This window comes from Silurus meridionalis, chromosome 21, assembly GCF_014805685.1.
Source record: "Silurus meridionalis isolate SWU-2019-XX chromosome 21, ASM1480568v1, whole genome shotgun sequence".
NCBI classification, from domain to species: Eukaryota; Metazoa; Chordata; class Actinopteri; order Siluriformes; family Siluridae; genus Silurus; species Silurus meridionalis.
Window position 1 is genome coordinate 13,818,311 of NC_060904.1, and position 15,843 is coordinate 13,834,153.

The 15,843-nt window shown below is 39.4% G+C and overlaps 1 protein-coding gene across 1 annotated transcript in view; it reads left to right on the plus strand.

The window, feature by feature from the left end:
- zfpm2a (zinc finger protein, FOG family member 2a) overlaps positions 1–15,843 on the plus strand; it is a 165,216-nt gene that overhangs the window by 45,717 nt on the left and 103,656 nt on the right. The window contains exon 2 of the mRNA XM_046833397.1: positions 3,317–3,475. Within this exon, the coding sequence (XP_046689353.1) occupies positions 3,317–3,475 (159 nt within the window). The remainder of the gene's footprint in view (positions 1–3,316; positions 3,476–15,843) is intronic.

Sequence of the window (15,843 nt, forward strand, 5' to 3'; positions counted from 1 at the left end):
TTCAGCTCCTCGACCCCTTTCCCTCTTTCGCAAGCTGTGTGTGTGTGTGTGTGTGTGTGTGTGTGTGTGTGTGTGTGTTTCCTTTCCTCCCTGACAACCAGTTCGAGCTTCAGTGATCCCCCTTTTTGATACATTTCCTGATGCTTATCGACAGCTTTAGCATATTGAGACATATCAAGCCACCCCTATCCCCCTCACCCCACTGCCCCTCCTTCCCATCTTCAAATTTACCTTCCTGCGTTTTCAGAAAAGACCCGGGCCGCGATACGATCGCAACCCCGTGTCCTAATTTAAAGTGGCGCACTCCAGCACCGCGCAGCGTGGCACGTCTGCTGGAGATCGCCACACTCATTCTTTTCATGTAAGCGCAGATCCTGTGCACTACAAAGGGAGCGTTAATGAAAAAAAATCACAGCGATTTTTTTCTCTCTCTCCCCCTCTCACAGCGGTTCTCGTTCAGGAAGAAAGCGCGCTCTCGGAGGGGTTTGAACCACAATAATTACTCGATTAAGTGGAGCATGTGGCTGTAGAACAAACAGAAGCGAACTCCGGGGACGTGTGCGCTTGCGAGAGACCTTTGACCTCGTTTCATTTGTGAGAGAAAATGTTCAGACGAAGCGAAGAGTGATTACTGTGAAAAGGGGAAAAGATGATGCACATATACTGTGCTTTAATCGGATTGTAGAAGTGACCTCTGTGCGTTAGTGAGCGTGAAGGAGGTGTGGTCTCTATACTGTATTTGATGAAGGAGGTGTGGCTTCTGTATTTTAGTTGATGGAGGGTGTGTGGCTTCTGTACTTTTTTAATAAAGGAGGTATGGTTTCTTTACTTTAGTTGATAAAGGAGGTGTGGCTTTTGTACTTTAATTAATAAAGGAGGTGTGGCCTCTGTTCTTTAGTCAGAGCAAAGGAGGTGTGGTGTCTGTCTTTCAGTCAGAGTGAAGGAGGTGTGGCCTCTGTCCTTCAGTCAGAGCGAAGGAGGTGTGGCCTCTGTCCTTCTGTCAGAGCGAAGGAGGTGTGGCCTCTGTCCTTCAGTCAGAGCGAAGGAGGTGTGGCCTCTGTCTTTCAATCAGAGCGAAGAAGGTGTGGCCTCTGTCCTTCTGTCAGAGTGAAGGAGGTGTGGCCTCTGTCCTTCAGTCAGTGTTAAGGAGGTGTGGCCTCTGTCCCTTAGTCAGAGTAAAGGAGGTGTGTCCTCTGTCCTTTGGTCAGGTTAAAGAGGCCTTTGTGAAGTGCAGTAAAGTAGGTGTGGCTGCTGCACCTCCAGGTTGTTAGTCAGTTAGAACGTGTGGCCTCTGTTCTTTAGTAATGAATCTTTCGCTGCTGGAAATCTATTATTGGGTGAACACAGACACACACACACACACACACACACACACACACACACACACATATACAAACACAGTGGCCATTTAAGTGAGTTGCTGAAAATGTGCAATACAAAAGATATAGTTTGTCTTTCGGGGCAGAAACATTATATATTCAAATGCACTATGATCGTTTTTTCTTCCATTTTGCCTTAATGCAGCTCAGGTAGCCGTAATTCCATCAGAGCAGGACTGCTGCAAAACAGTAATATGCAAATAGAGAAATGTGCAGCTACAAGCTAAACTAGAAATCATTTAGATTTAGAGAAATAATATTGCACATGTGTGTGTGTGTGTGTGTGTTTTGGGGGGGGTGGGGGATGGAATTAATCACACAGAAAAGTGTCTGCTTTCAGATTGCAGCGCTGTATTACCCAAAGGCATGCTATGTAAATGGAAAAATCAACATTGTACCTTGTGATAAGGTGAACAAATTAATAAAAGTATTTTCTCCACCCAGTCAAACCCCCCCACCAATCCTTCCCCCGCCAGTCGCCGCACCAACGCCGGCGTGAAAGTCAGGAGGCAGAGAACAAGCAACTTTCCCTCAGACACATTGTTCCGGCACCGAGAGTATCGAAGCCAGGTTCAAAGCTGGATATTTTAATGCGTATGAGCTGCTCGTGCACACATTACAGTCAGCTAGTTTACGTGTGTGTGTGTGTGTGTGTGTGTGTGTGTGTGTGTGTGTGTGTGTGTGTGTGTGTGTGTATGAAATAATCTTTGATTTTTTTTTTTTTTTTTTTACAAAAACAATATCTTTACTAAATGTGGATTATGAAAGAGGAACCTAAATTACACTCTCACATGCCTTCACAAACACACACGTACACGAACACGTACACGTACACGTACACGTACACGTATATGTATTTTCTGGTCTTAATGGTAACATCACAAGTTGCATTATTACTATTAATACTACTACTACTACTACTAATAATAATAATAAAAATAACATTTGTATTATTTATTTATTAATACATTTATTTATTCATTTATTTAATTAATTTATAAAAAATCTGTTTTTGGGTCAACCTCAAAAAAGAATACAAACGAACCCACAAGAACCTACCAGACGTTCCACTTGAAATGTTTTAGCTATAAACAGCTAAAAACGTAAGTATGATTAATAATATAATATTTGGGAATTACACGAAATCTAGGAGGACATTAGTGTGCGTCTGCGGTGTGTCTGCGGTGCGCAGGCGTGTGTGTGTGTGTGTGTGTGTGTGTGTCATCCTGAGTCACCAGCTGAAGGCAGGATGAGAAGAACCACACGACGTGGCACTGCTGCAGTTGCAATTCTGTTGTGCCGAATATCATTTAAAATGCTTAGTTATTTATTTTATTAGTTTAGTAATTGCGGTGAAACCTTCCATGATACACTGTATACTGGCTTGTGATTGGTATGTGCTTTTTGAACATCCTATTCCACCTTTAGTCATCACTTTGTTATTATAATAACCTCCACTCTTCTGGGAAGATGTTCCAATAGATTTTGTGGAGATTTTGTGCTCCTTCAGCTACAAGGGTGTTAGGTAGTGATGTAGGTGAGGTGAGGAGACCTGGGGTGCAGTCAGGGTTCACATTCATCCCAAAGCTCTTCAATAGGGTTGAGAGCTCTATAGCAGGCCACTGGAGATCTTCCACACCAACCTAAGTATATCTTCATGGAGCCGGCTTTGTGCACAGGGGCATCGGCATGCTGGAACAGGTTTGGATCTCCTAGTTGAAGAAAAGGGAAAATCTTGTGCTCCAACATCAAAAAGAAATTGGTCCAGCTTTGTGGAACAGTTTGAGGGAGTCCCAATACTTTTGAAGCTTTGTGTATAAGCGAATGTTAGGAAGAATTTTGAATGTTTTTAAAAATGAAAATCCTTTTAATAGATTCAGATTCAGTTCTAACTTTGATTCGGGATTTGACTGATTTCTGTGTGTGTGTGTGTTTAGGTCCATTCGACGATGGTCTGGAGGAGGAAGAGGAGGAATGCGTGTCCGAGGGGAACGAGCTCCCGGCTAAAGAGGAGTTCTCAGCTGAGGAGAACTTTACAGCAGACTTCGAGGCGGAGAACCTCGGCTGCGAGGACATGGAGTACTTCTGCGCTAAAGGTCAGAAAAAAGAATCATATGTGCTAAGTCACAGTAAAGATGGCGCATTCGATCTTTTTTATGGAACGCCGGTTACAGAGCATGATAGAGGGAAAGATTGTCCTAAAGATGCAAAACGAGGGGGAAACTAACCGATCAATTTGATTCATTTTTTGTTTTTGTTTTTTCAGGATAATCGCCACACTGTCCATACTATCACTTTTTTTATATTTACATTTTTATTGCTTTTTGCTGTTCACTTTGACATTACAAAAGATAAATCTCCCAAAAAATTCTCCACAAGTCATCATGTGATTGTCTGATTTACCTACTGCCTTTTAGTCTTCAGTTTGTAATGGCAGATTTTCCGGTTTTGGTAATTCAATGAATGTTGGCAGCCATTTACAAAAACCAAATATGAAAATCATCCACAGTTTTAAAGCGATATTTTAAACATGAATATTACTTATTATTGTAATCTTTGTGCTGCTACAGTAGCTATGAGGTTAGCAGTTAGCGTTCAGCTGGTATGCTCAGGTATCATCATATTCTAGCTGGCATTGGAAAAATGTTTTAATGATACAAGTAAAACAATAATATGCTACTTTGGTAATAAAATATTACCTTTTTTTGCGAATTTTTACTTGCATATGTGAAGAAATGTTTCCGTTTAAACCTGGAAAGATATCAGGGATGGAAAATGAAACCGTAAGATTAAATGGAAACCGATTATGTTTTCTCTTTGCTGTCAGTTATACTACTTTGTAATATAAAAGTAAGAGAACAATGAAAAAATAAACATAATATAATAATATATATATAGATATAGATATAGATACATACAAATTTCTTAATTAATTAATTATAAATTACTTTTATATAAATTATTATTATTAGTAGTAGTAGTAGTAGTATTATGGTTACCATGAGTTCAAAACTTAAAATAAAAATTGTAATAAAATTATGGTCAATAAATAAAATTAATTAATTAATTAATAAATTAATAAATAAATGTATTTTTATCAATATATATTTATTGGGCCTTATTGTACTTATATATTTATATAATATCATTTATTTAATTTAATATTTAATATATAATATGTAATACTCTAAAATAATCGTTAAAATCTTTTGTTGTCTTTTTCTTTTTGTAATTATATATATATATATATATATATATATATATATATATATATATATATATATATATATATATATATATATATATATATTTTTTAAGATACTTTTCCGTTTTTCAGTGTTCCTTGACGTTGTGTTCGAAAATTAGGCAGACTGATCAGACAACATTTGTAAAGAATTGTTTTGCTGGACGATTGTTAGCAAGCCAACGGATTGCCGAGTGGAACAACAGAAAAAAAAAAGCGTTTACCTTCTTGTTCCTTTCAAGTTTGAAAGAGTGGGAGTATCACATACTGTCTGTCCCCTGTCAATCACAGTGATTCCAGCCAATCACGGGTGCCTGTAAGCTTGTGTATGTAGAAGATGGTGGATAGCACTTACATTATGCTGTGTACTGCAGCATGAGAAGATGGTTTATTTCAGGTGTAGGATGGTCTTGATGGCCTACACCACCCCAGGCAGGTGTCAGATGATAGGGGAGACCTAGCGTATATATCGATCTTTAGTGTATATATCAATCCTTAAAATATGTCAATAAAGATATATTTTGTCATCTTGTCCACTTTTAGTGAATGGGAAACCCATTCCATTCATCGCTTGCTTTACTGTATGTGAGTAAAGGACACTAGTCAAGGCCACTTCTCTCCAGGGTCGGATCATTTCTTTTTTTGGCTGGTTTGAAACGACTATTGGACCAAAGTCTGGGCGTACACACTTCTAACAGAGCCTCTCTGTCCAAGTGTGTAGCCACAGGGCTCGATATCTGATCTCTGTATCTGAGGACAGTCAAAGAGCTGGCTAACTCTCACATTATTCTGTAGCCAGCTTCTACCCAGACACTGGGGGTATCTTAAGGATGTTGCTAAATATCCATCAAATGCATCACAGCTATTGCAAAAAAAAAAAAAAACTAAGCCACCCAAACCAGTTCACTTGTTCTTTGAACTCTGTTTCAATTAATCCTTTTCTTTCGATTTCTTTCATTTTTTCGGTCACATCACCCCACTGGAGGGGTTTGCTTGAAGTTCCAGAGCTGTCAACCAGACATCGCCATACACACACACACACACATCTACTCTCACCCCAGGTGTACCCGACTTCACTCACCACCCATCACCAGGAATTTGACTTTTTAATCAGAAGCTCGTACTTTGAATCAGCCCTGGCCTTCAAAAGAACGAGTGTTTTTTGCATTACGCTTCTGTCACGCTGTTTTAAAAAAAAACATTGTGCCTAGTGGGATTTTTACACAGGGCATTTTTATTTTTAAACACTTTCATGTTTTTTTTTCTTCTTTTTTTTCCTGTTAGCTATGCACACTAATAATCATTTCCTTTTGTTGTCCAAAAAGAAAGAAAACATCGCAGGTAAGTGCATTCACAGTGATGACATTTTGCATTGTTATAATTCCAAGGTTAAAAAAGGTTTAATGTTTTTCCTTGCACCTGGAACCGAAAAGTCAAAGAAATTCGGCAAGAAATGTGACATTAAAAAAGCGTCGCACATACGGGGTATAAAGCGAGTCTAATTAACAAATAATTAACACAAAAAAGAGTTAACTGTTGCTTAGTGACTATGACAAACCTGTGGTGGATCAAAATAAAATTCGTAGTTTACCTACAAGGAGTGTTGCAGCAAAGGCCAATGTTTTTTTTGGTTTTCCAGAAAAGAACAACGCTGAAGTGCACTAGACCAAAAAATCTCAGGATTTCGCACTTTGGTAGTATCTCCTTATCTGTGTGGCAGAAGTATCAGGACGCTCGAATTTTCCGGCCAAATGTGGTCTTTCCCAAACTGTTGCCACAAAAGATTTTCCTTCACTTGAATTAGACATTTAAAAATAAATAAATACTCTATATGGACAAAAGTATCTGACTTTTCCAGCACTATGTGGTTCTTTCCCAAACTCTTATCACATAGATGGAGGCACACAACTGTATAGGTTGTGTTTGGATGTGGGAGCATTAGATCTTCCCTTCACTTGACTTAGGAGACCCAAATCTGTTCCAGCATGACGATACTCCTATGCACAAAGCCAACTCTATGAAGATATAATTTACGTGGGTTGGAGTGGAAGATCTCGAGTGCCTTGCTATAGAACTCTGACCTCGACCCTATTTAAGAGCTTTGGGATGAATCGGAATGCCGACTCTACCTGAGTTTACTAACACATATTTCCACAAGCAGACTCCAAAATCTAGAGGAATATCTTCTCAGAAGCGTGGAGGCTACTGTAAAAGAAAATGGAGGATAAATGAGGAATGGGAAATGTAAGAACAATGCTCATTGTATGAACCTTTGACCAAAAGTTTGTCACATTATTAGCCAGGATTAGCCAAGGTGATTTCTGGGTTGAAGGGATATTAGACTTTCTCTGACATTTGCCAATTATACCAGCTTACGTATGTAGAAAAGGGCGGACAGCAGTTGGAAAGATATCTTTGGTTGACTTCACTAGTCTCAGGGGATGCATGAGGTAGCTTGGTGGTTGACATCTGATGGGGGGGTATGGTAATCAGGCAAATTGGGCAAAAAAAATGGGGAAAATAGCCAATAAAACCCTCCAAACAAATAAAACAAGCAGACGACTATGACTATAACATATGACTTAATATCCAACTCTTTACAGTGGACTTGCTGAAGTGGGTAGTGTCGTATTGAACACTGCAAAGGGCACGGTTTCATGACTGATGAAAGTTAGGGGTAAAAAAATTCCATTCTTGCATTTACTGTAAGTAGCAAAAACTCACATGATGCCTTTTTTATTTATTTTTAATTTTTTCATTAATTTTTTTACTGGCTTCAGAGTGTGTCAAATTAGCGTTTGATAGCTATATTCTTTTGCAAGAGGTTTAGCAAAAATCTGTGCGCAAACTCAGACCATCACTAGCCTGAAGTATTCCTTTTACAGATACTTAAGTAATCTTGGTCTTGTCATAGTCCAGCTACGTACGTCAGATTTTCCAGTACTCTTCCCATTTTCTCTAATCCGCCCCCACCACCGTAATATTCCTCCTTAAATGTGTAGCAAGAAGTGCATGCTCATCAGGTGTAGCTATTATTTTCCTTTTCTTGATCCTCTTCCCTATTAGATCTCTTTTAAAGTCATTTGAGTTGAAATGGCTTAAATGTACCCTACTTATGCCAGAGCGGCGAGAATAGAAAAAAAAAAAAAGGCAACAGGATTCCTGCATTAAACGCTTTCCGCGTGTTATTCCTCCCTCAACGAAGACAGAAGAAGGGCCCTCTTGATTAAGTGAACCCTCTCCAAAGTGACGGCATGGTGTAATTAGTGTTGAATTGAACGTCTCCTTTCAATAGGAGCCACTCTTCCCTGCGCCTTTATCAGTCCCCCTGACTGTAGAGGAGAATAAGGTCTCCAGCGAGCAAGCTTCCGCCGAGCTCTTAACAGAAGGAACTGAGAATCTTCGTCGCCTCAAAATGGACTTGTCACGGGCAAAACCCAAAGCTTCCATCAAAAGTTTCAGGCCATAATAGGTCTTAAAAGCTCGAAACCCAAAGAACGAAGCTGTCATGTTCATTAGCATATATAGCCACGCTCTTATTAACGCCGCAAAGTCGCAAAGCCTCTTACAGTTCTAAAAGGTCAAGCAACCGAGTGGTTCTAGACGTTCCCTAATGCGTAAAGTGGAAAGGGGTGACCTTAACTTACATCTCTAAAGCACGTCACGTGGCGGGAGGAAAAAAAAAAACCTGTGACGTTCTTCCTGGCATAACAGTGCCTTATTATTTGAAGCCTGTCATAGTGATTTTATAGTGTATTTATAACATTTGTTTTTAATTTATGTACATTGTTTTAATGGTAAGTAAACTTATTCATATTTGATTATAATAATAAATGATAAAACAAATAAACTAATAAATAATATTCTTATGCTATTAAGTGTTATCACAGTGGAGTTTTTCCATTATTTACAAAAAAAATGGTTCTCTCTCTCTCTCTCTCTCTCTCTCTCTCTCTCTCTCTTCATCAGTGTAAATGCTTCTTTATTGTCATGACAATTAATTCTGCACTTCAAGTAGAATTAATTCTATATTTTATTAATTTCATACATTGAATTCTACACTTGTATTGGCATTTATATCTATACAACAAAAGGGTCAAATTAATTGTCATGGCAGTAAAGCACTTGAAATTGAGAGAGAGATAAAAAGAGAGAGAGAGAGAGAAGAGAGAGAGAGAGAGAGAATGATTTAGAAAAAAGGCAATATTTTCTTTCCCAAATGTGCAGATAACGGAAAAACTGTGATAATGGAAAAACACTGATAATACTTAATAGCGTAAGAATCGTATTTATTTATTTGTTTGTTTGTTATTTGTTTTATTATTATTATTGTTGTTGTTGATTGACCGTCCTGCCTCCTTTTTCTCTATTGGCTGAAAAACCTTAATTTAGGTGTTTAAAGGTGTGTTACAAGATTATAATGTCCCATCTCCTTTTCCCATCAGTGAATTTTACTATTTTATACTGAATTATTTTTTAAATATTTGTTTCATCTTTAAACAAACAATGATGATTTCCCTAAAAAAAAAAAAGAATAGTATTTAGAATAGCTAAGGTGTCTCTGATATCACCATAGAGACAGCTGAAACGTAACGGCTAAACAGCATACCCTTCTTGTGTAATATACTGTAGCATGGTTTTAATATATTAGAATGATTGAAGAAGATCTTGAGTGGCCTGCTATAGAGCTCCGGTCTCAACACTACTAAACACCTTTGGGATGAACTGAAACGATGACTGCACCCCAGGCCTCCTCAGATCCCCTACATCACTACCTGACTTTATTAAAGCCTTGCGGCTGAATGAGCACACATCTCCACAAGCCCACTCCAAGATCTAGTGAAATCTCTTGTGGAACGGGAGGTTCAAGAAACATATACAAGTCTTAGACGTTTTATACACGATAACACCTTCTAGAAGTAATTTATCCCAATTTTTTAAATAAGACTGATATGAGCACAATTCTTCTACCTGTTTTTATCTGCGGTGCAAACCCCCTCTTGGTCTAACTCTGCCCCAAAAATGTCACGATAACGAGTGTAAATCCATCTCACAGAAGTAAAGCTTGCCCATCAGTCATCCCCGAATTCCGTGCAGCGTTTGTACAAAAGAGAGAGAACTGCCGGAGAGCTCGTTTCCGAGTGACCACTTTAAACTATCTGGAGAGCGTTTCGGCTCCAGTGGAGCCACTGCGTAGTCATGTACCATGAAATGGTCGAGGGGCTCCAGTCAATGGCTTCACACGTAATGGTATTGAAACAGCATAGTTTGGTGTGAAATGAAGTCTGTGCCACTGAATAGATTGAGCTGAGCGAAGGGATGTGAATAAACATGAGATGGAGAGCAGGGACCTATCGAGACGGTCATACACAGAAAGGGGAAATGGAAAAAAGGGACCTCAATCCTCAATACATGACCTTGTCTTTTCTTTGATGATTAACGGAGATCTCTTCAAATACGGACCCGCCTGGGCTCGGTCGATTTTATGTTTATGGACGCCGAAAGGTGCAACAAGGCAGCAAGTTGGACATGGGAATTTAAAACACCAACCCCTCCCCATCACGTCCTTGTCTATAATTTCGAGACACTGTTTTATTTCGTTGGATGTCATCTTTTTTTGTTTTTATAGCAACTGTGAAATTTCACCTTCCTTCTAAAGATGAGTAAAAAAACCACAGGCAGATAGATTCCTGATCCGTCGGTTTCACGTCTGACTTAAAAGGAATGGCATGCCACATATAACTGAAGGCTCTAAACATAATGGTTGTGTTCAGCTTTAGACTAAAAACTCTAGAACCTCTTTGGCATGAGGATCAAACCAGACAGTAGACCTGGTGCTCAAGAAGACCCATGTAACTAGATGTCCATGTAACTTTACCTGTAATGTTCATTGAAATGCTCATACAGCACTTGGAATGTTTTTTTTTTGTTGTTGTTGTTGTTTGTTTGATTCCTTGGTGTTGTTCTTTCTCTAGTCCAAATCCAATTTGTTGTATTACGACTACAAATGAGACCAACATGCAACAGCCAATCAGCTTTCTGTAATTGGCACAGATTTTATTTTTCAGCTATGTGGAGGTGCAAGTTTTGTGGCTTGAACAAAATGAAGTAGGGCTTGGTTCAGGCCAGTTGCTAACAACATATTTGTGTGTGTGTGTGTGTGTGTGTGTGTGTGTGTGTGTGTGTGTGTGTGTGTGTGTGTGTGTCCTATTGTGATATAGGTCTTAAATGTAATTCCTTATGGTCTTTAAAAAGTCTTGTTGAAACCTGCAGAATTAATGCACGTGGGAAGCGAAGGCTGGTCCGTGTGGTCCGGTCCAACAGGCGAGCTCCTGTAGCTCAAACTGCTGAAGAAGTTACTGCTGTTAATGCTCAATGGGTCACGACTGTTTTGGCAGTATTAGGCAGTTGGTCATAATGTTATGCCTGATATAAATGTGTAGGTTTATAGAAATGTGACTGCCAGTTTGTGAGTAGAGGGCATAGCCAGACAAAACAAGCGGTAAAAACCTGAAGCTTTATTCATTAGTGTGCCCCGTTTCAGCGTCCGCCAACACCGATTAAAAGGAGTGAGACGAGCTAAAATTGGGCTTTGAATCGACAAAAACACATACGTGCTCTAACACCGGGACAACTGAACAAGGCGGGAGATGCGTTATTATTTGTACAGTTTTGTCGTATAGTTCTTGTCATCGCAGAATCGCAAGTCGTACCATCGTAACTCGGGGACTACCCTTTTGTAAAACAGGAAACGAAAAGAGTTTGAATCATTCACACATAGTTTCACCGCTATCTCCGTGCTAATTAAGATAAAGTCACATCTCTTCTGCACCTTTTTCCAGTAACAGATGTCCAGATGTGGTTGAAAATTTGTGCAAAATGCATTTTGCTGAGCCATCATTCAGTAGAGAAAACGAACTATTAATGCTTGTCCAAGTGAGTCAGATCTCCTTACTTCCAGACCAAGCCTAAAATAACAAGTGATGGTAAATTTATAGCTCGCAAAATAGTCAGATGCAATGGCTTTCACTAATAATTTGTTCCACCAGGGTACTGTGAGATTTTGCAGGGGTTTTCAATGCCTTGTATTTTTTTGTTTTTTTAATACACTAATGTAAATTTGTGCATTTACATTTACAGCATTTGGCAGACATCTTCATCCACAGCGACTTACAACTAAGCAGATGATGGGGGTAAGGTCCTTGCTCAATTGCCCAGCAGTGGCAACTTGATGGTGCTTGGATTTGACCTTTTAATCCAGAGACCAATGCTTTACCCACTGAGATACAATGCTATATGTGGTTCTTCTCCAAACTGTTACCACAGTGCTGGAGGCACACAATTGTATCGAACGTCTATCTGAACTTGGAAACCCAAACCTGTTCCAGCATTGCACTCCCCTGCGCACAAAGCGAACTCTATTATGATCTGCTTTACATGGTTTGGAGAGGAAGATCTTGAGTGGCCTCCTATAGAGCTCTGATCTCAAGCCTAATAAACACCTTTTGGATGAATTGGAATGCTGACTGCACCCCAGGCCTCATCACCTACATCACTACCTGACTTTACTGACACCATTGTGGCTGATGAAGACAAATGTCCACAAGCACACTCTAAAATCTAGTGGAACATCTTTTAAGAAGAGTGGAGGGAATTCGGGAAAATATGGACCAAATGTGTCCATATGACCAGATGTGGTTTGGTTGATTTAAATCCTAAGATTTAAAAATTGGGATGTTTTTGTCCTCATCATGGTTTGAATGGAAAAGGGAAGATCAACCTCCAAATATTAAACCCAACCCCCCTCCCTTCTTGGTAATTGAGACCTTGGGAGAATATGTCAATATTTAATTGCCTCGTTCCTTAAGAAGTAGCCAGACTTCATTCACTGCAGCCGTGGACATTATGAAAGGAATCTTTTTTTCCCCAACATCTGTGTCTCAGTTTGTTTCGGATTAGGAGGCTCAGATCTCCTTAAAATCTGCAGATTGACATTTTCAAGGGCTGTGCTGGTGAAGGCAGTGCTGAGAGGGAGGTGTGTGTGTGAGCCAATATGACTTTGTTTCTACCTTGCTGGAGGAGGCGTTTGTGTAAATCGCCTGTAAGCTTATTGACCTGTGTAACATTATGCAAGGGAGAATGTCCGATTCGCATGGACAAGCACACACAATCATGACATTCTCGCTCTTCTATTGTTTGGCCTCCTTCATTCCTACACTCGTGCCGGAGGCAAACATCTTTTTTCTTTTTATCCTTTTTTTTTTTTTTTTGCAAATGGACATCAGGCTGAAACGAGCACTTCTATCTATAAGACATCGAACGATCCCGAATCTGCTCCAAGCTCCCTGTGGCATTCTGGTGTTTAAAGAGTCGACTCGATGGCAACGAGGTTACGGATTCTTTTCAGCCTTCTATGTTTAGCCGTCTATTACATTAGCACATCACCACATCATCATCGCCAACTCCCGCTATATTCTAGGAAACCCTCGTCGTCGTTCTCTCCGAGGTTGCCGTTCGGCGTTTGTGTTTAAAATGCATTGCAAACAGCGCGAGATAGAAGGCAGAAAATCCTTAATCACCTCTTAATTAAGGACTCATCTTGTAGCTTCATTTCCCGAGCAGTAATTAAACAGTCGCAATACGTTTCGTTACAGGGGCTTACATGTTCGCCCCAGATCAAGGTACTGCTTTTAATGTTATCTCCCTGGCTTTTTCTTTTCTCACTTGCTCCCCCCCACCTCCTTCTCCCTCTCTTGCTACTTAGTGGAGGAACTGTTGATACTTGCTTTTGTTATCCTCATCATTATACATGAGGAGTATGCAAAAGAGGTGCTCTGGGTCTGATACTCCAAATAGTAAAGGGAATGGAGAGGGAAAAAAAAGAGAGCTTGCATAAGAGAAATGTAGGTCACAGTGACCTCGTGTTCGGTAACTAGGACATCGCTGCGCACTTCTCGTGCCTTGTAGTCCACAGCCAGCCCAGGAAGACGCGATCCTTTTCAGGCCCGTGTTTACTCGGCGCCTTTGAAGTCAGCCGTGTCTTAACTGGCTTACGGCCAGCATGGCGAGGGACGTTCGATGTGTAGATTAACCCGTCCGAACGGGCTCATATTTTAACGCCGAGCACCAGCGAGGCCGTTCCGGAGCGTTAGTAAGGTCACTTCAACATCCTGCGCCGTTCCAGCGCTGGCAGCCCGAGAGAGGAAACATGAGGGTTCTGGCGTGGAAGAGATCTTCATTACGAAACAGCACTGTTAAAGGAGACGAGCGGGATTTCTTATCAGCACTGACAGTCGATCTGGTTTCCTTCTGCTGTAAATCTTATCAGTTGTTGTTATACAGAAATCTCGGCTGGAGACGCATCTGCTTCCACCGTGGGGGTTTTCTTCCATGGATGATCACATCCATTTTTTTTTCTCTTTTCCATGATGCGAATAAAAGAATAGTTACAAGTAACTACTGATTTCAGTAAAATGGAAACAATTAAGTTTGATTTCAAAAACTTTTTTATTTGTATTTGGTGTTTTGCGAGGTGATCAAAACTTTTATCTTTTTTGGATCTCTTTTACGCATGACATTATTTATATGGATCGGGTGCTACCTTTTCAAGGGGATTTTTCTAGGCAGTGAAATAGAGGTCGACCGATTTTACAGATGCCGATAGCTGGGTTGGATTGTACTCCCCGAAAACCTATTAATCGAACAGTGAACAGTGGCATCTTGATTGGTGCTGGGATTTGAACTCCCCGCCTTCGGATCAGATTCGATTAGATTAAATCAGATTCAACTTTATTGTGGAGTGCAAAGGTCCAATATATATATATATTACAAATAATCAAAAAATACAGTATAAAGTGCAAAAGCAGTGATAAAATGAAGAAAATTGATTAAATATCATTCTGATTAATTGGATTTTTAAAAAATGTTACTTTTTTAATTAGCTGTTTTGCTTATTATAACTGTATAAATCCATGATTCGCTGTATGTATTAAAGTGTACTTCAAAAAATGCAAAAGCCACATATTGAGTTATCGTCAATTTCGACATTTTAAAGCTTATACTGGCTGCTTGATGAGGACTGCATGTGGAATTTCTCTTTGAACAAATTCACTCACCCTAGGTCATTTCTTTCTGTAAATAAAAAACAAACAAACATTCAAGTATGCAAGATGAAGCAATTTGCATAAATCAACATTTGTATTGTTTTTAATGTTAATTACAGATGGCAAGTTGACAACCATGCTCAAGATAAGCAATATAAAATATAATACACAGACATTTTGTTCAGTTGTAAAGATATAAGCAAGTCTACAACAAGTCTAAAACACACTACACTCTCAACCCTGATAAATAATAAGGAACTACTGATTTCACAAAATGTTTGAGTAGAAAGAAAGATATTCGACTTTAAAATATAGTGAAGTTAAAGTCAAAATCTCTCCAACTGGAAATACTTCAGTAAAGTACAGATACATGAAAAAGCCTCTGAAGTACAGTAACCAATCACATTTACTTTGTTACTTCGTGACCATAAGAGTGCAAGAAGGGAACATGTGGTAGAATGTTGTCATTTATGCAACAGTAAGATGTACAATGTACAATGCAGTGCAGCATCAAAAGATCTTAATACTACTGTAATTAACTACTACAAGATCCATCATGTAGTTATACAAACATTTGTTGTTGTATGTCTATTAGCAGACATCAAACATATTCGGCATGTTGCAATTTTAATACGATGTCTAACAAAATGTTTTAACAAAATCCGTCAATACGTCCTGACCAATCAGATTTGCAACTTCTTAGACATTATGTAAGAACTGAATACGACGAATAAGGTTTTGCTTCATAATTGAAAATTTTGCTCATAAACTCTTAAAATGCATGTTTCTGCGTTAGAACTTTGCTAAACAATCCAGGATGTTCAGGAAACACAAACATTTAGATCAAACAGTAATAAACCGTCAGTTCTTTCCCCACACTTCCCCATATCCTCCTATACCAGTGTGGTTTCCTTTCTCTTGCTCTCTCCTGGGATCACCATACAGTCACACAAAACATATTTACTGAGCCACTGGAGATGTCCAGTGAGAACAATAGACTATTTTAGGCTAGAAGACACGTCACCACGGGTCCCTCTGATACTTCAAAATCAGTTTGTCGTGTAAACCTCGCTTTGATTATCAAAATCAGATTATTTCCTCATTACGGCACATTCCC